A 24,538-nucleotide genomic window follows, 5' to 3' on the forward strand; every position below is an offset into this window, starting at 1 on the left:
TAGGATGGGAGAAATACTTCTGAAGTTTAGTTTTGCTGTAGAAAGTGGTCATTTCTACAATTTCATTGGTCCATTTGTTGATAGTCAACGAAGTCACAAAACCTTAAAGCTTTCAGAAGAGATGAATTCAAGAAACAAAACACAGATGTAGGAGAACCTACAAAACACAGAAGTCTTTCATTGTTTTGAAGGGAGTCCTTGGAAAACGTGTAGTCATTACAGAGGTGTTTTTGTTTATTGTGGTTTCTGTTTGTTTGTTTTTTCTTTTTGTGTCTTCTTGTTTTTTTTCAGGATCGCGAGACAGCAACTGAACAAATAAGCAATTTCCCATGTTCTGCGTGGCTCTAGTCATTTCTGGTGCTGAATGGTTTTCCTTCTTCTTCGCTTGAAAAAACAGCAGCACCTGCAGGTGTAACATGAGTTACATATAATTTAAAAAGAAGCCCCAAAACTGTTGGCATTTTGTTTCACTTGAAGTATGTAGCTCAGTTATAATGACCTCCACAAGGAATAAATTAAGTTCTAAGTATGTGGTTGATTTATTTGTGAAAAACAAAGAGAGTTACTGTTGACAAAACAAGGTCTGTCAAAGGAAAAAAGCTATAATAAAAATAGGTAGTGAATCCAGAGTATTGTGTGAAGGTATCAAAGACATGGGCATTACAGACTGACTTAAAAATGCATTTGTAAAAATAAGTAATGTTCTGTTACCTGAACACTTTTTCACGTTAACTGTTAATATGACAAGCACAAGCTTAAGCTTATCTTCAGTTTGCATTACCTGAACTGGGCACTTAAGACTCTACCATGCCTAATACAGGAACCCACCTTGAGCTTCTTTTGTCAACCTGAACTTAGAAAAGCCTCCCCAGAGCTACTCCCCAAAATATTTTAGAAAACTATTTTCATCAGTAACAAAATTAATACTCCAGTTAATTACTGTGATGATAGCACTGCAGTGAGAATCACAGCTTTAAGTGTATTAAAGTATACTGACATTCTTTGCTCTGCTTCATTGCGCACATGAAGGAAACTAAAATTGAAACTGATAAATACTGCCAATTCCACTTAGCAGAAAGTGACTAAGTCTGAAAGTAACTACGAAAACACTACAAGAGGAAAAAGGATTGGAGGAAGTTTGTGAGGAAGACTGAAGGAGTCCAGGAAGCATTTTTAAAAAACTAGATGAAAGCAACAAATACACAAATAAAACCTTTCATCTACATTTCATGGTAGTCTAGCTTATTTTAAGCAACTCCTAGCTCATGACTATCATTCTGAAATTAAAGCCTTGACTTAGGAAAGTATTCATAATAGTTTAATTATAATCAAAACTGAACATGCAGGCATTTTAAATGGCAGATTTTGCCACTGTTAGTTGTGCTGTTTGGTTACTCAATTATCAATTGCAGTGCTATGTACTATACTAAATATTGATATTTTTCTCAAGCTATTGAATACAACAAAGTGAAAACTACAGATTTACCATATCAGCAGCTTATCTGCAAGTCCTTAAGTTCACCAAGCATTAGATGTCATTAAACTTCAAAAGGAATCTTGACAGCTTAATTTGGAATGTGGGAAAAGGGAAAAGCATTTGAAAATCAAGGAGAATAGGGTTCTAAAAATGAAGTTCTAAAATGGGTGAGAACATCCAAAGTAAGTGGAGACATAAGTTACCTTCTCAAAATATCCAATGGCACCCTGTTGCTCAGTCACTGAAAAGGTAGCAGTGGGCAGAGGCAGACCAGGGCTGCTCTGAAAGTTATGTAACTTTCAGTAGAAAAAAACATTGGTTATTGAGGGAGAGGAAAACCCACATTAAAATTCAATAGGGGAAACTGCAGAGATAATATTTTTATAGCTACCAGAAATAACACTGTATTATTTACCTTAAAGAACATACGAGAGAGACATAATTGCTCTTGAAGGCTACCAACTGTAGCTGAAATTCCCAGTAACTGCTAGCCTTTTTCCTTACCAGCTGTTCACAACCACTAGCATCCATTATTACATAAGCTATTACTGAATTTATAAGCAGATGTGTGGAGTCCAAACTAGCTTTATCCTTCTTTCACCTCCATCTTTTCCCACGTATTTTATATATATGTATATACACAACAAACACCATATCAAAACAAAGCATTTTACACTGGTTCCTCCCTTTTTTAGTGCGGATTACTCTATGATCCTGTAAGTCAGGAAATGCTGACCTGGACTGTGATAGTAAATCACTTTTGCACCTGTTCCAGATTAGGAAGCCTCAAGGAAAGCTTACCAAAAAAATTTGTAGATTCATAGTTACTATAAAGAGCACATATTGTATAAGTAACTATAGGAAGATGAAATTGTGCTGGACAGTTAACTCAAATTCTAGAAAAACAAACCTTGAAATTTAATTCATCACCTTTTAAGTACATTTAGTTTAAATGGAAAATGTCCCAAGTAACAGCAGCTTACACTTCCTAAGTGTTTAACACTGCTTAGACCCTCTGTGTAATTCAAGGACTTTTTTTTTCCCTTTCTTCCCAAGCAAGTTGTTTTAACCTATCCTTTGCTGAAAATCTTGTACTGCCTTTTATTCCTGCTCCATAGCTTGTTTTGTTTGCTTCTTTTCTGTCAATCAGAGAACAGAATCATGTAATGGGGAATTCAAGAGTGATACCTTTAGCCAACATAAAGCATTGCTTTCGTAAACTCTGTCTGCTGGATTTTGCATAATATTGTTATAAAGAGTATTCTATTAGCAGCTATCAGTTTAAAATGACTGAAGTTATTAAACTGTATTCCAGTACAGGGAATTTAACTAATCATGCTAAATGCAGTTATTCGGTAGGGGAAAATTAATGTCTTGCTGATGTGTGTAGAAAGTATTAAAGAAATATAAATTCCACAGAGCACTATAATCACAGTATTTTTTGAACATTTACTGAAATAAGTATTCTTTCTACTTACTGTATGCTTAACAGTCTAGTAATGCTAAATCTGTCAAACCTTCTAAGAACAAATAAATATCATTTTTGAATATATGCACATTTACATGGAACTACGGGAATTCAGAATAAGCTGTCAATTTACTTCATGAAAAAAATGTAGCCTTGATGTTAAAGATCCATAGTGTATCATTTCTTGAAGAGCATCGTGCAAAAATAGAAATACTGACTTGTTCTTAAAAATATTGTCACTAGAGGGCATCATTATCATGTATAGATTTTACACTGCTTGAAGACAAATTTAAATGTACAAAGGATGAAGGGGCATTATTTAGTACTAAAACACAAACTTCACCAAATATTCAATATGCATTAAAAATGCATGAAAATTCATGCATGAGACTTCAAAAAATCTCCTTGTAGGAAAACTTCTCTTTTCTTTGTGAAAGCATTTAATGACTCCTAACTTTTTTCTCTGTGGATAAATTACAGCGTGACTTATATACTAGCAGGCAGTATAAGTTCTATGTATGAAAGTACTGAAACGACTTGCTTTTCTGTACAGTCTAATGTGACCTTTGTGATAGTAGCTAAGATAGCAGTCTCAGTATTATGCATACTAACATTTGTTTTTCAAACCTTACACCTTTTTTTTTGTTAACTATCCTCCGCTCTGTCACTTCAACTGCTCCCTAGCAGAACATGCTAAAGCAACTTCAGCTTTCAATTGTGTTTCTGTAGCTGTGTTTTTGCATTTATCACCTGGCACGTGACAGCACTTTACTGTAAAATTGTTAGTATGTGCTTCAAGTGACTAAAAGTATGTGAGATGCAAAAAGCAGAGATTATCTCAGTTTTTTCTGTTTGTCCTTCTCTGTCCCCCTGTGGCAAAGCCTTTTGGTTACGCATGCTTTAGAGAAGCAACTGTTGTGACAAAGATGTCTAGCACAGTGTTATGGAAATAAATGCTAATTGCTCAATGATAAATGAAAGACCAGCTGAAGAAGCTCAGATCGGCAAGTGTCAGGGCAGTATAGTGATCAGGTTGATTTTCTTCCTGCTTTACAACTTTAATAAGTAACACTTGAGAGAGGGCTGAACGCTACTTTTTTAAAAAAAAACAAGTGAGTTAATTTAAGATAGGCACACTTCTAAGGGGGTTGCTGTTGCACAGCAACATTTGAGAAGCACAATGATGACAAGCTATAGACTTCAAATATTACACTCCTTGTGTGTACATACATAAATAATACACCAAATAATGGAGTGTTCTATGAATAAAATAATAAAGTGCTCAGTGAAAAAATCTTAGCCTTTCTAATTTGCGGCATCCCACTGAAATGGAAACAGATCTAAAATTCAGCTAGGCAGTATTTGTATTCATAGTTAAAACAGCACATCAAAGCAAGTTCCCTTTCTTCAGTATTTTAAAACACTATATAGTCATACTAAGCTTCTAAAATTACGAAAAGATCTAGAACAAAAAATGAAGCATTCCTGGAAAACATTCAAGTTTGTGTCCTCAGAGGATGAGGAAATTATACATACAGAAGATAAAAACAAGGGACTAACTTTGTTCACATCTTCAGATGGGAAAAAAAAATACAAAAAAGGCAGAGTGATACGCTTTTGCTGAAACAATGTCTCCTTAAAAAAAAAGTTTCTATATACATGAAGAACCTATACTTGCATTTCCTTACACGATTCAGCAGTGTTACATCTCTAAATAGATGCTTAAATACCTCAACTGCTTTTTGTATTAAGTTTGTAATAAACATTTTAAAATGTAAAGTTACTGAAACCTTCTGAATTATTCTTACTGAGAAAAGAATGTATACATTGGTGTATGGTGGCAATTTTGGACATGTGTGCCTTAATTACTGACAAAGTATAAGAAAAGTTCTAACAGAATAGCGAACAAAGAAATTGCAGTTTAAACTGATATTACTGGAAAACTAATATTCTGTTTCCTACTGAACAAGAAGATTAATCTGTAAAGTAGGATATTAAGAACTGACATTTCGTATATAAAAAACCAGTAAGTCTAGGTCAAAAACAGTCAAGGACAGCTTGTTTGTCCCTCCATTATTCATATTACAGCAAATGAACAAATAATTTCTACATTTTTAATTGAGCTGGCAGCACCTAGTTTCTGAGAATTCTCTTTTTTTCCTGTACATAATTAAACATACGTTTAATTGTGATGAACATTACCCAAAGCTTTGGAAATTTAATCCTTTCCTGTGTGTACATACACTGGGTATAATAAAGGTTATCACTGCACTTACTCAAAGGGAAGGAATTGGGAATTTCTCTATGTGCAGCCTACCAACATTCTTGTTATTCAAGACTTTGGGCCTTTTTTTGTTTGTTTTCAAATAAGAAAAATAAATTCTTGTGAGAAAAAATAAAAATAGTACAGCACTCTGTAAAGACTGCAAATAAAGAACTGGTCTTCTCAGTGCTCAATAGAAAGATAGAGCAAAAAGTGTGACAATAAGCCAAAAACTGCTATTCACTATTTTTAACTACTTATGCACATAAATCATATATATTAAAACTAAACCATACAGAACAATCACTTCAATAAAAATTTGTACTTTATGAATTTTATGGTTGCTTAAAAATTTGCAAAGTGGGCTCCAGAAAACAAATTCTACTAATGAATGCTCACTAGACTTTTCTGCTACATGCTTCTGCAGCTCTGTAATCAGCTGGATCCATACCCTTCTGAAATTCTATTCCAAGAGCAATTATACAATCAAGTACCTTGAAAGTTATCCTGCCTTTATCTATCAGAAACTTTTTTTTCTGCACTGCCTTACAGGTTTGACTTTACTACTAAAATATGTATATATATATATTAGCCATCTTGTGTTAACAGACATTAGTGTTTTCCCCTTTAATTCCATTGTAATTCTAAGGTACCCTGAAATAATGCTTTGGTAGTTAGCTAGCAAGTTGTCAAAGACTATTATTTTGGTAAATACTGTTTATACAGAGGTAATGGGCAAAGCTCAAACATCATATAGCATTTATTGCTTGTTCATGTGAGTTATTTTCTAGATGCTAAAACACTAGCTGAATGTTATAACACCTGAAAACAACTTCTATCCCTCCAAAACAGCGTAGCAAAAATATTGTACTACCCACTAAAAATAATTGAACAAGGCACACCACAGACTACAAAACTTGAACAAGCAAGATCTGAAGCAGGCAAAATAGCTTATCAAGGTGGCTATCTGTTTGTAAAAACAGTTAGTTGTTGCATGATACTCAAAATGTTTTATGAGTTCCAATTGGACTTATTATTTTAAAGTCCTCTGAAATGAGTTTTAAGCAAAATAAGAATAGTCCTTGGAGCTATTTCTGCCTGCCTGTGCTGTAGAACTCACCACATGTTCAACACTTTCTCGCAGCTATACAGAAAGAGAGTAAGGGAAAAAAGAGAATCAGATACAATACACAGAAAGAATTATAAATCTTTCATAGATATGTTTTTGTAGTCAGACACTATGTTAAAATAAATATTTCAAAATTAGATAAAATATAAAAAATGCATGCATGCACTTATCTAGTATAGGGAAATGTGTTATTAAAATCTGAGCCTAAAAAGCAAAAGCTACGGAAGGTCTATTACTCAAATGTTTAAAGCCAAAATTAAGTAATGCACCGTAATACTTTGCCACTCACCAGTGTCTTTTCAGCTTAGACAATGTTCTGTGAGTAACTAAGCAAGAAAAATTTTGAAGTAGTTGAGAAGACCAGATCTAAAGAATACGGAAAGAAGAACATACTTTGTTTCATCCGTTACTTCTACTTCTGCAGGAGCTGCGATGGGTACATTTGAACGGCCCGCAGTTGGGTCATCTGTGTTCAATTCTCCATTTGTTGAACTTACTACCTGAAATCACCAGAAATATCTGAAATTATGCTAGTGCCAGAAACACATTTATGAATTTCTGAAGTTACATCTTCAAAACTCAATTTTGTTAATTCCATAAGTCTTTTAATTACAATAATGTATCCATTCCTACTGTTATTCCTGCATCCCCGACTTTCTGCCTTTTTCATATCTAAAAGACATGAAACATAGTGTAACATACATCTACATGACATTCAAATAGAGTGGACTAAGCAAAGCAATGCTGCTCATCAGGCTTGCTGGTCTTCCTCATGTCTCTTAAGAGCCTTAATGGAAGGCACCAGGCCGTTTTCTGATAGCAATTTAGTCAGTCTTCCCCTATGTCTCCTTCTTTAGTGCATTCTGGTTCCTCTGTGTCCTTCAACTGTACCTCAAAGAGTACTCATCAGAAAAGGAAAAAACAGTCTAGACATTCTCTGGACCAAATAGCAGGGTATTTGCTATAACTAAGATTTTTTCTCTTTTCCTACAAAAAGCAAATGAAAACATTCAAATCGTTCAAAAACAAAAACAAAAACAAAAGCAAAAAACAAACAAACAAACAAAAAAAAAAAAAAAAAAAAAAAAGATTTGCTGCTCTAGTTTGAGATTTGTGGTTGTTCTGTATCAGCCTTTGTCAACAACTCTACCAGTCTCTTCCGAACCTCTTCTGTCAATGCTTAAAAGAACATTTGCAAGATTTGAGCAGCTCATAAAGAAAAAAAATCTCCCTGTTTCTGACAGGGTTGATTCTGTTTTTGTTGTTTGTCTTGTTTAACTTTTTAAACCACAGCTGAAGTCATCATGATCAAAGGTGACTGCAACTTTAAAAAAGTAATAATAATCTGCTTGGGTCAATGAAATGCCATATGGTAATGATGAACAAAGTTATTTTCAGGGTTTCCCAATAAGCTTATGTGCTTAAAAAAGAGGATGCAGAGGCACTTTTGAAGCTATAACAACCTGTTTGGTGATTCTTTTCTTTGAAGTCTTCATACTAACTCCAAAACTGAACACTATTTCCTGACAGTTATTTCCTTTAATGGGAGAAGTCTTTCTTCTTTTTGAAGATAGCATTTGTCTTCCTTTTTTGTTGTTGGGCTTTGCTGTTGTTTTATTTTTAATCAATTTAAGAATACAGTTTTCTCTAAGAAACTTTATAGAAACCTTTGCACCAGGACTACCAAGAGACTGTCCTACCTCCCTCCGGGTGATTTCTCTGGAGGCTCAAAGACAACAAGACCTCATTTCTTTCTATATACATAATACATATACATCCAGCAAACATGCATCCAAATATAATAAAATATAATGGCATACTGTAAGTCTTGGTTTAGATGGGAGGAAAACAATCTTCATATTTCTGGAAAGAGATGCAGCCTCTGAAGACGTAAGTGAACCAAAGGATATTCATAGCCTAAAAAATCGCAAATCATGTTTCTCAAGAATCACAAACACCCTGAGTTTCGTTCTAGTCTACTACTGTAGATGATAGATCTAGGAAAGGTCTAAGATGAAAATCTTAGAATTAACACAACTGCAGCAGTAAAATGTGCAAACTTAATCAAACTTATTTACTTAAGCATTAATAAACTCATTTAATTGGTAGGGCTCGAGAAAAATGTAGGAATGCTCTCATTCCAGCAACAGTAAGGCTAAAAGAGTGTGATTTTACAGTCCTAAGTTCTGTAGCTTGCTAAAATAAGCTACAATGCTATAAATTCCTTGTGATGTTAGTAAATAAGTCAGTATTTAAATTAACAGTAAAATATCTTAGTATCTGACCAAAAAATGCATTTGTCAAAAGACTGATAATACAGGGTAAATGAAGCAATTTCACTACCAATCCTGGCACATGGGCTCTTAAGTTAGACCAATCATAGACTTTTCTCTCATAGGCTACCTACTAAGAGTCAAAAAAATCAGCTCAACACAGGAAGAAAAATATAGGAATCCAACAAAATTAAGCAAGACTAAGTCTGGAAGACATCTGGAAGACAACTCATGCAGTAAAGGTATGGTACACCAAATTTTTTTTGGTGTACCGTCAATAAGGCACGAAGAAGAATCTTTCTGGTTTCACAAAAAAAGGCTGAAACTTTAGGAAATGAGGGGAAAGAGTACACAAAACTAATAGTGTTTAAAGAGAAAGTTTTATTTTCATTTCTTTACTTATGAGTAGAATTGGACCAGATTTCCTCCATAGTCTGATGATCCATTAAGGCACAATTAATCTCATAATAAATTTGTATACTACTGTAGATATTAAAGTTATCTTTTTTATGTAAACATTTTGTTAACAAGAACAAGATGTTTTGTGTTTGTTTTTTTTTTTCCCATGAACAGTAACAGACAGAGGTTTCTGAAAACTATTATTTAAAACTAAGGTTCAAATTTTGTTTCAATGTTAAGGATGAAGTTAAACTACTCATTTGTATGCAAATTGGAAATTAACTACTGAACTAGAAATCTAAACCAACTAAGCATTGTGATAACAGATCTTATCTTGATTTAAATTTAGTTCATACAAATTAAATTGGTCTTTGAAAGTTCAATTGAAGAGCACTTATATAAAAAAGTGTATGAATCACAGTTTCTTACCGTCCTCTACACCACAAGACAAAAAAGAAAATTAGACCCACTATCTAATGATAAGCCATAATAATTGTGAAAGATTAGTTTCTTGGATGTACATGTATGCTTCTTTAGAAACTTAATAAGGGCCAGTTAAATTAAGACAAAATTAAGCCTAAATATCAATTCCCCAAATAGTAAAAGTAAATCAGGCTAGCCCTATGCTTTGTTTTGAATAGGCATACACATAAACTAAACTTTTACTTGCTTATGTTCAAAAATCAGTCAAATTCTCTCATAAAACAAATCAGCCTACTGTCAAGAAGACACAGAAAATAATCCTTCATTTTATTACAACTCTCAGTAACTGAATTCTTCACTCTTCAGAAAACAAAGTTGTCTTTCATGCCTAAGCATGAAATTATTATTAATGATACTATAGAATGATATATTTTACTTTCAGAATCTATCCAGATAAAAGAATGAAAATAATTGGCACTGCCTTTATCATTCAGAAAAGCTTAGGCAAACTGATTTGTTTCATCTAACATATTGCTATCTTAACCAGGATAATGAGGTACATGAAATATTCTATAAGCAACTAAAAGCCTCACAATGCCTAAGGCTAAGGCTGAGGTACTTAACGCGTTCTTTGCCTCAGTCTTTATTAGTAAGGCCGATCATTCTCAGGGTACACAGGCCCCTGAGTTGGAAGATAGTGACAGAGTAAGATGAAGCTCCTATAATTCAATGGGAAATTGTAAATGACCTCCTCCATGTTTTGAATGTTCACAAGTCTATGGGACAGATGAGATTTATCCAAGGGTACTGAAAGAGGTGGGGGAAGTGCTCAACAAGCCTCTTTCAATAGTTTACCAGCAGTCAATATGGTGTTCTCCAGGGCTCAGTCTTGGGTCCAGTTTTGTTTAACATTTATATCAATGACATGGATGAGAGCATTGAGTGCTCCCTCAGTAAATTCACAGATGATACTTAGGCAGGACTGTTGATCTGCTTGACAGCAGAAAGGTTTTGCAGAGGAATGTGGATAGACCACATCAATGGGATGTGTCCAGTTGCATGAACATTCAACAAGGGTAAGTGGCAGGTCATGCATTTGTGTTGTAATAACCCCATTCAGTGGTATAGGCTTGGGGAAAAGTGGTTGCAATGTTGCACAGCAGAAAAGGACATGGGTCAGCTGTTCAACAGCCATCTGAACATGAACCACCAGTGAGCCTAGCTGGCCATGAAGACCAAGGGCAACCTGGCCTGGATCAGAAATTGTGTGGCCATTACGACTAAGGAAGTGGTTGTAACCTTCTATGCAGCATTGGTGAGACTGCAGCTAGACTACTGTGTTCAGTCTGGGATCCATCGCTGCAAGAAAAATATTGAGTTGCAGGAATGTGTTCACAAAAGAGCAACAAAGCCGGTGAAGGGACAAGAAAACAAGGATAGACCAAGGCAACTGGGGTTGTATAGTCTGGATAATTAGTCTGAGGGGAGACCTCATCCTTCTCTACAACTACCTGAAAGGAGGTTACAATGAGGAGAGTGTTGGCTTCTTTCAGGTGCCAAGTGATAGGGCACGAGGAAATGATCTCAAATTGCACCAGGGGAGATTTAGATTGGAAAACAGGAAGAATTTCTTAATGGAGAAGGTGGCTAAGGATTGGAATAGGCTGCCCACAGAAGTGGTGGAGTCACAACTCTTGGAGGTATTTAAAAGACATATGAATATGGCACTAGGGAACATGGTTTAGCGATGGGAGTCAGTATGTCAGGCTGATGGTTGGTCTTGATCTTGATGGTCTCTTTCAGCCTAGATGATTCTGTTCTGATGACTACAGTCTTTGAGTGTATAAGAAGTTTGGAGTTCATGTAGAGAAGGAAATAATCCAGTATTATACAACTACTGTTTTTGGTAAGTGAGGAAAATCCACAAAATAAAGATAATACGTTGCTGAGTGAATTGCTGGGAGGTATAAGAAGTTGCTTTCATTACTAAGGCTACAGAAACTAGAAAGATAGAATGTGATGCTACTGCATTTACATCTAATTCCAAACACAGATAAGCAGAAGAAAGGGCCATTTCTGGACATCTTCCTTTTACAATTCAGTTTGCTAGTAATATTTCAACTTTTCACATGAACTGATCCTACAAAGCAAAACTAGATGCATTAGGCACATTAACAGTGACACAGGCCTAGATAGTCTAAGATTACTTAAATTTATACCCCCACAAAAAAAAACAAAAACAAACAAACAAACAAAAAAATACTGTTAATTATCAAACCATTTAGAACCTGAATGCTTCCAACTGAACATCATTACTGAGAATATTAGCACATATACTAAGATACATATGCACACTCCAACAGACGGTACACTTCGATTTATTATGTAATACTGCGGAATCATTAACACGCTTAAATAACCTACTACAAAAGGATCCCATAGATGACAATAACTGAAACTTGTAGTGGCAGTGTACCAACATTTTTGATGTCTTTCTTTAAAAGGAAGTTCTCTGCCACAAGATTTTAATATCTTGAAGAAAATCTGGTAATTCTGCATACAGCTGATCTCAAAGATATGTAATGAGTCACTGATGACACAGAAAAGAAAAAATAACAAAGCCCACAATTCAGTTTCACCGCCAAGAGTCACAACCTTACTTTGAACAATTGTGCCTGGCACTTTTAAAATTTGGCTTATTGAGGGCAATTAGGAATCTAGATAAACCAGCTAGCTAATGGTCCAACTTACTAGCATGACTTGGTTAGTATTAGATATTAGATATACTTGGTTAGTATATCTTACAATAAAGATATTTGACAACATATATACCCAGTATCTGTGTTATATTTGACAACACTCAAGGGCTCAAACTTCAAAACTAAATTGACTATACTACATGGTTTTATATCTGCTTTTAATAAGGAAGCATGACCATTTGTACATTAAAAATCAATTCAGCTGGCTTGAAAACACCCTTCTGAACAACATGATCTTCATAGATGGAACAAATGGTTGCAGTTTTGCACATTGCTGTTTTTAATCGGTAACTGTTTATTCTCAAGTGATCTACATTATCTGAACTCAGAATACCCATACTGTTTGGCAAAAAAAAAAAAAAAAAAAAAGTATTTTTACAGAAACGCAGACAACTGGCATTTCAGGGAAGTAATATACAATTTAAAAAAAAAAAAAAACTATTAACTGAAGGTTAGTAAGTTTAAAGTTTTCTAGCATAAAAGATTAAAAACGTAAGAAATGTAATAATTTTGGAAGACACAACTCCAGATTTAATTTTGATTCCACATGCTATACTGTTCTCAAAGGATGTATGACTATCTTTAAAATTGATGTTATTGAAAGAACCATAATCTTCAAGTTAATAATACCAGTAACATTTCAAAATATTTGTGACTAGGAACTTCAGAACAATTTTTATACTTTTCTTGATACACAGTGGTAATTATAACCTATTAGTCTTTCTTACACAATGTGTAACAGTAGTTCATAAGGCAGAAAAATTTGAAGGATGTTATGTTCAAATTAAATTTCCAAGCAGTTGAAGAAGACACTTCATTATTACAGCATTAAGACTGCAGCATTGTTTTCATTACCCTGGACTTCTCACTCTTTCTTCAAACATTGACATTGATTTTCCAAAACATAAAACTTCAAAAGAATCATATGTAACTTTTATTCTTAGAATCAAAAATGCATTAGGTGAAAAAAATATATATTTTTCCCAATAACACATTACAAAATAATTCATTTTCATTTCAGACCAAAAGCTCAAAAGTATATGCAGATTGGCAGTTGGCATTCTGAATCCTTCTGTATTCAATTTAGAATTTTTTATATAGCATCTAACCATTCCACCCCAGAGTATGTTCATAGAGCAAGACACCAAAAAATAAAGTTTAGAGCACATGAGGAAAATAAAGCTCTTTGAAGATGATGGAAACAAAGGAATAATAAATATTACTTTTATATCCATTTTTATTTTTATATATATATATACACATTTTATCCATTATTATTCATATATATGCATATTTATTTCTATATTTTATCTGTATATATATATGTATATATATACGTATACATTTTTATGTATAACTAATAAAGAAAATATGTTGGTTTCTACTCATTTTTCTATGGATAACTGTGTAAACATTCTTCTAGTCACCTAGTGTTTGAAGAAAAGTAGCTCTTAAAGTTTAAGTAAAATCTGTAATTACTGCTTTCATTTGCAGTTTGCTTAAGGAACATAAAGTGTGACTTGAACAATTATGAACTAAGTTAATAGTGTATTAGCTGCTAGTTAAACCAAGTAACATATCAAATGTTAAAACTTCAGTTGGTTACACTGATGTAGGAACATATTCCTTGAGAAGGACAGATAATTCTGTTGTGTTAGACTATTTTTTTCTGTTTTAGTAAGAAGCATGCAGCAGATATTCCACATACAAAAAGACCTACCGTTCTCTGTACCTGTTTAAATTTCAGTTTGGCAATTGTTAAGTAGTGAAAAATAGGTATATTTTGCACATAATTGGAAAGCAAGCTTAAGAGGTAAGCAGGAATCATTGCCATGCATTTAAGGAGACTAATTTTATCTAATGTGAAAGCAATCAGTCAAGCAAAGAAGCAGAAAATACCTGTACCGAGCCACCGTGTCTGTCAGCAGCTAGATGAGCCTTCAAATGATGTGTATTGGCCTGCTGTGAGTTCCAAGCTGCTCTATGATCTGTTGCCTATGTTTTTTTTGAATGTATCAGGAAAATAGGCAAAATGAAAATAAAAATTCCAAAAATTAACAATTCACTTATAAAATATTATAAATTATTTTTTTAAGCACAGAAGCACTACATAATCAATTCCTATATAAATTGTATATCAACATTACCTACAGAGTAAAATAAAAATGTCATAAAGAAGTTACAAAGTATCTAAACTAAAAATTCCTTATAAAAAAATGAATAAATCCCACTAACACAACCCTGTAACTAAGCTTAGATAAATAGTCAAAGATTTAGCTTCTTAATGTGTTTACAACCTTGGTCATTATCCTGTTTTTTTTTTTTTTTTTAAAAAAAAGTAAATATGTTAGAAATGCATGTTAAAACCTCAACAGATGATATAGGATAATGGGAAATGTGATTAAAAACAGAAATAAAAAAAAAAAATTAAGCAGAGAGAAAATTCAATATTGATGCATGGTAAATTATATTATAGCATCAAAACAAGTAACTTATTACAATGTCTACAGATGTGAAATATATTAACAAGGACCTACTTGAAGAAAAAAAATAAACCTGGAGTCAATTTCACTTTGAAGTTATAATAAAAGTAACAAGAACATAGCAAAGATTTTTAGATAAAAGTCAGCATAATGCTGGCAGTCTTACATAAGCATTTTACCTGATTTTTGGATTGTTGCATCTTATCTCTGTGCTGATAAGCTTCTCTGTTTGATGACAATGCAGTGTCTAAATGCATTGAACCCAATGGGGTAGGCTATAAATATAAATAATATGTAGCAACTGGTAAAAAAAATAAATTTCTAAGTCTTACCAAAAGTTATTAAATTGTAATCCAAATAAATCCTTAAATCTGTCAGTCTCCCATAATCTAAAACTGTAAAATTAAAGCAAAACTGTCACAAGGTATTTGCCAATAGCAGAAAGAAAAAAGCAAGCCAAGTCTTACACAATTTCATGCATGAGCAATTCTGAGTATTATCAGATGATATTTTTTTCTGAGAGGATTTAAGCTACTATTTTCTGCAGTTAGCATTTGTTTACGGGGTATTTTGCTGACAATCTGAAAAGAAGCTTAAAGTAATTTTTAACGTTAAACACTGAAAAAATATTTAGCAATAAAATCCCACAATTCTTTCAAGGTGTCACACTTGTCACACGTCAGGGTAAAATGTATAAACTGAAATTGTGCAACTTGCATACACAACCCTTCTCCTATTTATTAGAAGAAGCAAGAAAAGCTCTGACATCTTGAAAAATTCACTTTTTACCATTTCTTTAAAGAACATAAACACAGTATTTTCTGCAACTTCCGCAGAAAATGCAAAAGTGATGTGTCTTCCCTTTGATGGAAGCTGATATCCTACATCTCATTTCAATAGAGTAACTCACAAAGAAAAGAAAAAAAAAAAAAAGAGTTTCTTCACAATGAAAAGCTAAATATCTGGAATATGTGTCAGAAAAGTGACTGCTTTATGTTCTAAAAATGTTTGGAGTAAGAAAGCTCATAAATGAAGAAAATATAAACAATGACAATAATCACTTGCAGAGTTTTAAGCTTTCTTCAACTCAGAAAGCAGTCTAAATTCCTATTCCTATCTCATTTTAGACTGAAGAGAGGTTTTATTGGATATTAGAAGTATGCTTGGAAAGAGACTCGATACGAAGCGTGTCAAACTAAAACACTGTGTTTCAAAATGCAATAGAAAATGTGTTTGTCATACGTGTTCACAACTCTAATTAGCTGCCATAAGATGTACTCATATTCTAATACTCAAGACTAACAGTGGCTCAAAACTGATCAAACAATTAAACAGTATCTTATTAATAGCTTAATCATACTCACCAACTGTTTGCCAGTCCAGTCATATTCATAATCAAACACATAGCCTTTTCGATCAAGTAAGTCAGTGAAGAGCTTTCTTAAATAGTCATAGTCTGGCTTTTCAAAAAAATCCAGCCTTCTTACATAACGTAGATATGTAGCCATTTCCTCTATGTAAAAAGAAACACACCTAACTGTAACACTTTTTAGTGGCACTCAAAAATAGTATTTATTAATGTATTTTAAAATAACTTCTGTCTTAACACAAAACATGAATAGTGGTCCACCATGCATGTGTGCATTATCAGAAAGAAGCGTTGCCTCATAGTAGTTATATTCTTGAAGTTATACTGCCACATTCCAAATACGTCCTACAAAGTGATCCCCCCTACAATTTTACCTTTGCATGTAAGACAAGTAATGTAAGACAGTGCATCTTTCATTTAACCTTTCGAATCCTCATGCGTAATAATGTAACAAAAAAGTGGGGAAGGAAATTTCTCCACTTTTCAACTTTTTTCAATGTTTTGCTTATAGACAAGCCTAAGGAAAGGTAAAGAAGGGGTATATATAGGACAGGGTGGACTGTGTCTCCAGGAACATGTTTTACTGAATGCAAACTTCCTTTCTGAGAGGATCTACAACTACTTCCTGAAGTGGGAAGCTTCAACTGTCCTGACACATAGTATAGGCTGTGATACTGATCAGATGAAACACCTGATCTGAGTCCTGAGGCATAAATTCAGGAGGACAGGCAGAGATCTTGAAATCTGAATTGCTTTGAATACTTTGAAGTCCATGAAAGAGTGGGAAATCACACACCGTTAACTCATTCTGAGAAAAGCAATGACTCCTCACACTCTAGCCAAAAAGACTATTCGGATGACTCCAAGGCAGAAGAGAAAGCTCACACAACTGTATGATCAGAGAGTCTGAGGATGAATAGGGTTCAATGTAGTTTCGACCAGCACCCACTGATCCTTATGTATATGAGAAACAGAACAACAGTATCACCACATGCCTTTCCTCACCTTCCATTAAGTGTGAAGGACCAGACATTTTGTAGTACAAAGAGGGTACCTGCCCTCTAACAGAGGATTGCGGAGAAGTGCACAGGAGACTGAGCTACACCAAGTTAAACTCTTCCATAGGTAGAAAGGTAGAAAGAGTGTTTGAGACCAGCTTGGAAAAAATAATTTGGAATGCAGCTTAGTGATGTTGCTGTTCGATATGAAGCTACTCTTATTCATTATTATTTGCAAGAATTGCAACATATACCCTCTACATTAGATTTAACATTATTTGTTTATGCTTAGTGAACTAATTTATGTTCCGACATTTTCTCCAGTTCTGTAACTGAAATCCATTTTTTTTATAGGATACACAGAGAAATTAAAAAGAAAATCATCAGAAAAAAATGGTTATGGATTAATTTTTACAAGAGGGTTGGAAAGAAATTCAAGATGCAACCTAGTGCACCATGCTTAGCTCAGAGTAAATCAGTTCCAGCCACATCTGTGTAATTGGTTTTCACACAACTCCTGTGAAAGAAACTCCACAATCTCCTCAACAATCCCCTCCTGTTCTTCATTGCATACGAAACAGATGAGTTCACCGCTAAACGGTTTTATAGTGGATTACATCCATTACTGTGTCTTTTTTGCTGTGAACGTAGTAAGCTAATTCCTTTCATGACTGTATCAAGGCAAAAGGTACAAAAGGTACAGGGGAACTTAATTCCCTCACAGTCTTATTTTGGCCAAAACAGTTTCTATAACTGCAGTCTTTGGAAAGAGGTATAGCAAAAAAAATATCCCTGCTTTTGCACCCTTAAAATAGAGTAAATTTCTTGAAGTACAGTTCCCAGAAACAAACATACTGTTTCAGCTGCAGTTTTACAGAATCAAGTACTGGAGAAATAGCAATTCATGTATCTTTTAGTTTGCAACTGGTTTATATAATGCAGTTTAGTACAGGGTTTTTTTGTTTGTTTGTTTTTGTGTGTTTTGTGTTTGTTTGTTTGTTTGTTTTTTTAATATAAGACCATGACACTATTCACTCATTTACCTTGTGACTCATCTTTAAGTCATTACCTAAAGCACCCTGCCATTTTCCATATCCAGTAATTTTTAATCTGGACTTGATCCTTTGTTTATAACTTTGTTTATAACTTCCTATTGTAACTTACTGAACTATACCTTGTATTTTTAGACCGTATTTATAATTTGTCAAAATCTTTTATTTCCAACTCCACTATCAAGCCCATGAATTTCATATTTATCGTTTGGAAGCTAAATAAGAATTCTCAATTATACACGGCATTAACAAAAATACTGAGCAGAACCATCATAGATCTCTGTGGAATTCTTTTTCATTTTTCCAATTGGATAGCAATGACAAGTTCTTGAGTACTTCAAACAGTTTTATACTCTTTGTCCCAAAGTAGATTCCTCTCAATTATGTTTTAATATTATTTATAAGGTTATTTAAAAATAGTGTCAAAAGCAAAAGTACTAAGGTTTCATGGCATTTAACATCAGCCTCTTGTCTACAAGACCCACTGTCTTGTCATAAAAGACAATCAAATCTGTTTGTCATGACCTAGTCTCAGCAAATCCATTTTGCCTATTGATATGCTGATTATCTTTGAAGGTGTTTATTTCTATTTTAGCAACCACACCATACCTATCCTGTTTATTAATCCAACTTTTAAAAAAGTATTTGCTTCTGTCTGGTCTTCCAAATACCTTATTAGAAGGTATCTTCTCTTCACGCACTTAAGAACAACTGTAAGTGTCACAGGAAAACCTGCAAGTTATTATTTTTTTTAAATATTATTTCAAGCTGCTTCTAATAATCATGTACCAGCTGAAAAGCAGATTCGTTTTTAAATGGTTATGAAGCAAATACCAAAATTTTGTGTTTGAAGGCAAAAGTGTAGACTAGCTGAATGCTTTAATAATAATTATAAATTTTTTAATGTTTCTCTTAGAATTATTCATCTTTGAACAACACCAGCACTGGTTTACTGCTTGTTTCAAAAGATACATAAATATATATACACACACTATGGTGATAGATATTTACAAGTATTGTTTAATTTATTTTTAAAAACAGATATTAAAAAACAAGGTATACTAGGTTCATTTTCTAAATCAACACATCAGTACACAACATTTTCAGTAGCAGCAGACATTACCTGGGAAGTTTTCACACAATACTTCTATAGATGTTGTTTGTTTTGTTTCTCCTATTTTCTGGTAACGTTCTTTTAATGTTTCAGCCTATGATAAAAGAGCAAAAGAAACTTATGACGATACACAGCTTTCAGACAAGCTTTCAGAAATTAAAAGATCATACTGAGAAAAGCTGATGATCTAAAACCAGGAAGGAAGTGAAGATGTAAAAAACTACTACCTTTAAACCTTGCCATGGAAGGCTTCCTCTGAGAAAATACATAAACATATGACCTAAAGCTTCCAAATCATCTCTTCTACTTTGCTCTGAAACAAAATTCAAATATTATTAGAAGTCAATCTTCTTAATTTACCATTATATTTTAAAGTCTAAGTTCAAAATTGTGTAAAAGTAATTGAGAAGTATAAAGTACTTGAAATCAAAACAAACATATAAGACTTCTTAAGTACTATAGCCTACATTAAGAACAGAGGTAAATCAGAACATGCAGATGCAGATGGCAACTAAATAAAACTCAGCAGTACATTAAACAAATTATCATGTTATAATAACTTGATCTTATTTTAAAACAGATTTTGATCCTTTACATATATAATTGCACTTTTGTCCCACATTTTTTCATAATTTTTTTCCAGTTACAAACTTGAAACAAGTTAAAAAAAGCTTTAACTTAACTTATTTTCCATCTATAAAATCATGGAAGATGGTTGATTTCTCAGTCTCACTTTACTGGATATATAAGTAAGCCAAAGGTCTTCTGAAGAAGGCTCAGAAGTCTTACTATTTGATCAGAAAGCGGCATAAAGAGACATGTACGCACAGGCTACTCTCATAAGTACTGGAAAGAAGTGTCTGGCACGAACCATAACATTGGATCTGCAGTAGTACAATGGCATTCCTTCAAAAAATTTATAGAACATTTGAAAAACAGAAGAGTAACAAACAAAATACAGTTTATACAAAGTTCGAAGTTTTCAAAATACATTCTGTATTAGTTTAAAGTAAAATCAAATCTACTTAGGAAAATTCAATGTAATAGAATTAGTAAAAATCTTTAAAGAACTAGTAGAAAAGGAATTTTACATTTTCACCTGACTTCATTCTGTTCTGTTGTTGAAAGAGCTGTTACACAGTGTATTATGTTTTGTAGTAACAAGCACTATTTCCCCTCTAACTTTGACTTCCTCCCTTACAGAAGGCAGAAAACCAAAATATTAGCATTGCTTCTACTCAGCACTGTCACAAAACCACTTTGCCTTGACAGCAAGAGAAATTGAACAGAAAAGTACATACCATGTTACCATTTGAAGACAAGAATGTTAAAAAAGCAGACCCGGCTTTGACCAGATCAATACAAAGTATCGCTGCAAATACACTGCATCTGAACAATAGTTCTTAATATAAAAAGAACTTTTACTTATTACTGTTTTCTATGCCCAACTTCTCACTTGAACACTGAATAAAACATACTAGTAAGTAAATAAAAAAACACCAAAAAATTATTATAATCCCCAGCTTGGACCACACCTAGTCCCTCGCTTCATCACACATCTGCCAGCCACATGGAGGTGCTTCTACAGTCACTTCTCCATCCTTCCAAATCCCATGCCAACATTCATCCTGTTTGCATCCGCTCTGCCACTCTTCTTGTCTGCTGTCTCTTTCCTCGGTGAATATCCTCTAGACAACGTTGTTTTCTCTAAGTTCCTCTGCTGAGCCTGCAGTATCCCATTTGCTGAGCATATGCAATGCTGATACCACTGCTGAAGTTACTGGAGTTTTATGTTTGACAGGTTTCAGAATGTGCAGTAAATGTTGACTTTTACGTTGAAGTTTTTACTTCAACGGGTACTTGTTGAGTACTTGTTGCTCACAACAAATGTTTGTTGCAAAGCAGTGCGTGAATTATGTAAATCAGTTCTGTGGCTGCAAGAAAATGCTGGCAAAGCATACAAAAATGTTGCAAGTGTGCAACCTATGACCCACCTATGAACAACACCAAAGTATGGCTCACAAAAATAAATCTGGAAAGTTCTACTTGGTCTTCACTGATAGATAATAAAGTTATTCCTTTTTGCAATAACTTCTACAGGTTACACTGATGAAAAATTAAGCTCTTTGTGAAAAACATCAACAACAATAAACACGTATACATTATGAGCAATTGTTACTTCACTGAGGGCTATCTCTAAAAAAGGAGCAACTTTCAATTCTTGTCCTGAAATGATTTCTCATCAAGATGTTTTTTGAATCAGCTTTGGGCAGTTTGAGATACTTCTGTAGAACAGTTCCACAGTAACTATTTCAAGGATGTGCCATTTGTGTTCATAATGCCCTCTAGATTCTGCTATGGGAAAGGTTTTGGTGGTGACTTTTTTTTTTTTGTCGTTGTTTGTTTTATATTTTATACTGAAGAGGGATTATTATTTAGAACTAATTTGAGTTCTTTGGTCATAACTTTAACTTAAAATAGTAGTCAAATATCCTTTCTCAGGAATTAAAATTTTCAAGATAATCCTGCCAAACTAGAAAGCCAAGGTTTTTATTGCTATGGTTAGAGAAAGGGCTTTTGCAAGCCAGAAAAACTGAGCAGTGGACAAGCTGGAAAACAAAAGGATTTCACGCATCAGCTGGAGGAAGAGTTGCTGATATTTGCTGATCCCAGTGCATAACAAATTAATGAGATCGAGAGGACTTGTTGTAATATGATCATAAGATAACAAAACCACAAGATGTTAGGGCACAGTCTCTCTCCCTCAAGGAGGAGAGGTCACCTGAAGCCAGCTAAATTAGTCAGAAACTAATACCCATTATTTAGTTTACAAGCTACACATAAGTCTTGACTCAAATAGGTTGATTTTAATAAAAACTAGAACCTCATTCCTCAGGCTATCTCCAGAAATTACCTCTTCTTAGCCTACATGGTAAAGTAACCATAACAGGACAAATAAGACATTTCAGTCTTAGTATGTGCCTATTATAAACACCACACTCCTTCCTCCAAAGAAAGTTTTACTGCTTCCTATAGGAATGCTGAAACAGCAGAAACTTTCTGATCTGTTTGGATCAAAAAACATGTTTTTAGCTGCCAGGAATGACTGCAGGAGTCTATGCAATGCTCAGGTTCCTTAATATAATCACTAAGCAGATGGCAAGTGACACACCTACATGTCCCGTAGGTAGAGTCAAATCCTGTAGATTCGAAACTTATCACCCAAAGTTTCTAATCTTGTTCAAAATGATATAATTCCACACAATAGCATACTTTGAGGGAAAGAATGGCATCCCCTCATGAACAAAATCGTTATGTTTAAAAATGAAATTCTGCCAATTTTATAATAAATGCATTGTATGCCATATTGTTGCATTAAGAATAATGTGGGCTTTAAGCAAACTGTTTTCAGTTATACCTTTACTTGAGCAAAGGAAATTATCTAGCATTTGGTAAGTCTGAATCTTGGACAATTAGAATCTCAAATCATTTTGTATTAGAAGCACTGTTTCATATAACTGTAGGTTTCCAGGTTTTCTTTACAAAGAAAAAGTTATTCATCTCATATTACTTATTACCCTTATCCAAAAATAAACTGAGATCAAAGAACCACAAATTTTAGTATTTTTTGTATTTCAGAGATACTTATTTTGAGCAATATCATTTAATAACTATTATAATTCACTTGAAACATAGTGATTTACTGTGACAACACAGCTCTGATACCTGCTCAGAACACAGTTTTGAAGCTATTCTACTAAATTGGCTATAAAAGCAAATTAAGGTCTCGAAAATCAAAGAACTGCATTTCCATTATGAAAAATTAGGAGTAATAATCCTGGCATAAAAGCAAGCAACCAACAAAACCTTCAATCCTACTTGCTGTTCAAAAGCCACATTGTTCATTCCCTTTCTTCTCTGTCATAGCTGAACACTTCACTAACCCTAGTTCTGTTTGCCAGACACACTGCTTTGTATTAACCCCATAAAGGTTACGGAAATTTCACTTGCTGCATCTATGCAAGATCAGTTCTTGAGCCTCACTAGCTCTTAGGCCTGCCTCTCTACAGCCCTGCCCCAGTGTTTCAGCAATGGTACAATGATGAGGACTAGTCAATCTTCCACACAGGGCTACTAGATCTGGAAAAAGATTTCATTCTGCCCAACTGAATCAGCAACAAGTGAGAGTTGCTAGGCTCTGAAAGGCTATGGCCCATTAACTGCAGAAAATATTTTTTTCTTCAAGTTTATGAAAAAGCTCTAGAATGCAGGCTAGTACAGACATTTATTGTGAACAAAACTACATTAAGAAATGCACTATCATTGATCCAATCTACAAATATTTATGCTGATTTAGATTACAGAAAAGACTGGTCCTAAGAAAATGTATTTTAAATCTAGAACATACGACAGCTCTGACAACAGGGTGGGCCTACCAGTGAAGGGCAGGGGGGCTTGAAGGAAGGGTGTTCTTTGTTTTGTTGCTGTTGCTGCTGTCTTTGTTGCGTTCTTTTTTCCCCTAAGATAATTACTGTTAAATTACCGTTAATTTCTTCATTTGGCCTTTCAATTAGCATTACAGAGCAAAGCTGTTTCATTCCCAGGAGTCTCAGGCATTCGTGGTAAGATAACTAACCTCTGCCTTTTCAATAATCAAGCACTACCAGGAAAAGACCAATATAACCAAGGATATTCGTCATTCCCCAGACACCATTAGATGTACCAATTTTATAGCAATTACCACTTCATTTGACCACACTTCTTTTAACCAATAAATTAAAACGGCAATCCAGTACACTATTTTTCTGAATTTAGGGAAATCCCCCAATTACCATTGTAGATTTCCAGCAGATACAAAACTCATAGGACTCTTACAGATAGAGATTTTTAGCTCCCATACAGAATCCATATTCTCTGGCATCCCATTCTCCCTTCCTGAAAATGAAGGGAACTGAAGAAGCACGGAATAATTTTATCCCCAGGAGAAGTTAATTTACAGAAGCAAGTGCACCAACCAAATGCTGAAAAGGGCTGCAGAATATCTGTATTTCCCTCAAACAATTATCTAAATAAATCCACATTATTTTTCACATAGACAAAGTATCTTCTATTCCAGACAGAAACTTCCAGTGTAGTACAAAGCCACTACAAACATTTGACCAAATGCATGTTTGGGGAAAAAACATAATTGAAATAATTGGCTACACAGTGCTCGGTAACTATAAATCACCTTCTATACACACTTCAAAATATTGGGTCTTGGCAATTTTGTGCTAGTTTCAACTAAACATATGCAAACACTTAAAACTCCTTATTGCTACGCACTTGTTT

The 24,538-nt window shown here is 34.0% G+C and overlaps 1 protein-coding gene across 6 annotated transcripts in view; it reads right to left on the reverse strand.

Moving 5' to 3' along the window:
• Positions 1 to 247: 247 nt before the first annotated feature.
• Positions 248 to 24,538, reverse strand: part of CSNK1G3 (casein kinase 1 gamma 3) — a 72,391-nt gene continuing 48,100 nt past the window's right edge. For 3 of the 6 annotated variants that reach the window (XM_032206016.1, XM_032206015.1, XM_032206021.1), the window contains 6 exons: positions 19,435 to 19,520; positions 19,217 to 19,301; positions 16,039 to 16,187; positions 14,854 to 14,949; positions 14,091 to 14,186; positions 6,533 to 6,837 (listed from right to left, as the gene is read on the reverse strand). In XM_032206016.1, the coding sequence (XP_032061907.1) occupies positions 6,664 to 6,837; positions 14,091 to 14,186; positions 14,854 to 14,949; positions 16,039 to 16,187; positions 19,217 to 19,301; positions 19,435 to 19,520 (686 nt within the window). In that variant the 3' untranslated portion in view covers positions 6,533 to 6,663. Of the gene's footprint in view, positions 404 to 5,506; positions 6,353 to 6,532; positions 6,838 to 14,090; positions 14,187 to 14,853; positions 14,950 to 16,038; positions 16,188 to 19,216; positions 19,302 to 19,434; positions 19,521 to 24,538 lie in introns of those variants that run through there. The other 3 variants (XM_032206019.1, XM_032206020.1, XM_032206017.1) reach the window with 3 other exon arrangements.

The sequence above is a fragment of the Aythya fuligula genome, chromosome Z (genome assembly GCF_009819795.1).
Source record: "Aythya fuligula isolate bAytFul2 chromosome Z, bAytFul2.pri, whole genome shotgun sequence".
Lineage (NCBI taxonomy): Eukaryota > Metazoa > Chordata > Aves > Anseriformes > Anatidae > Aythya > Aythya fuligula.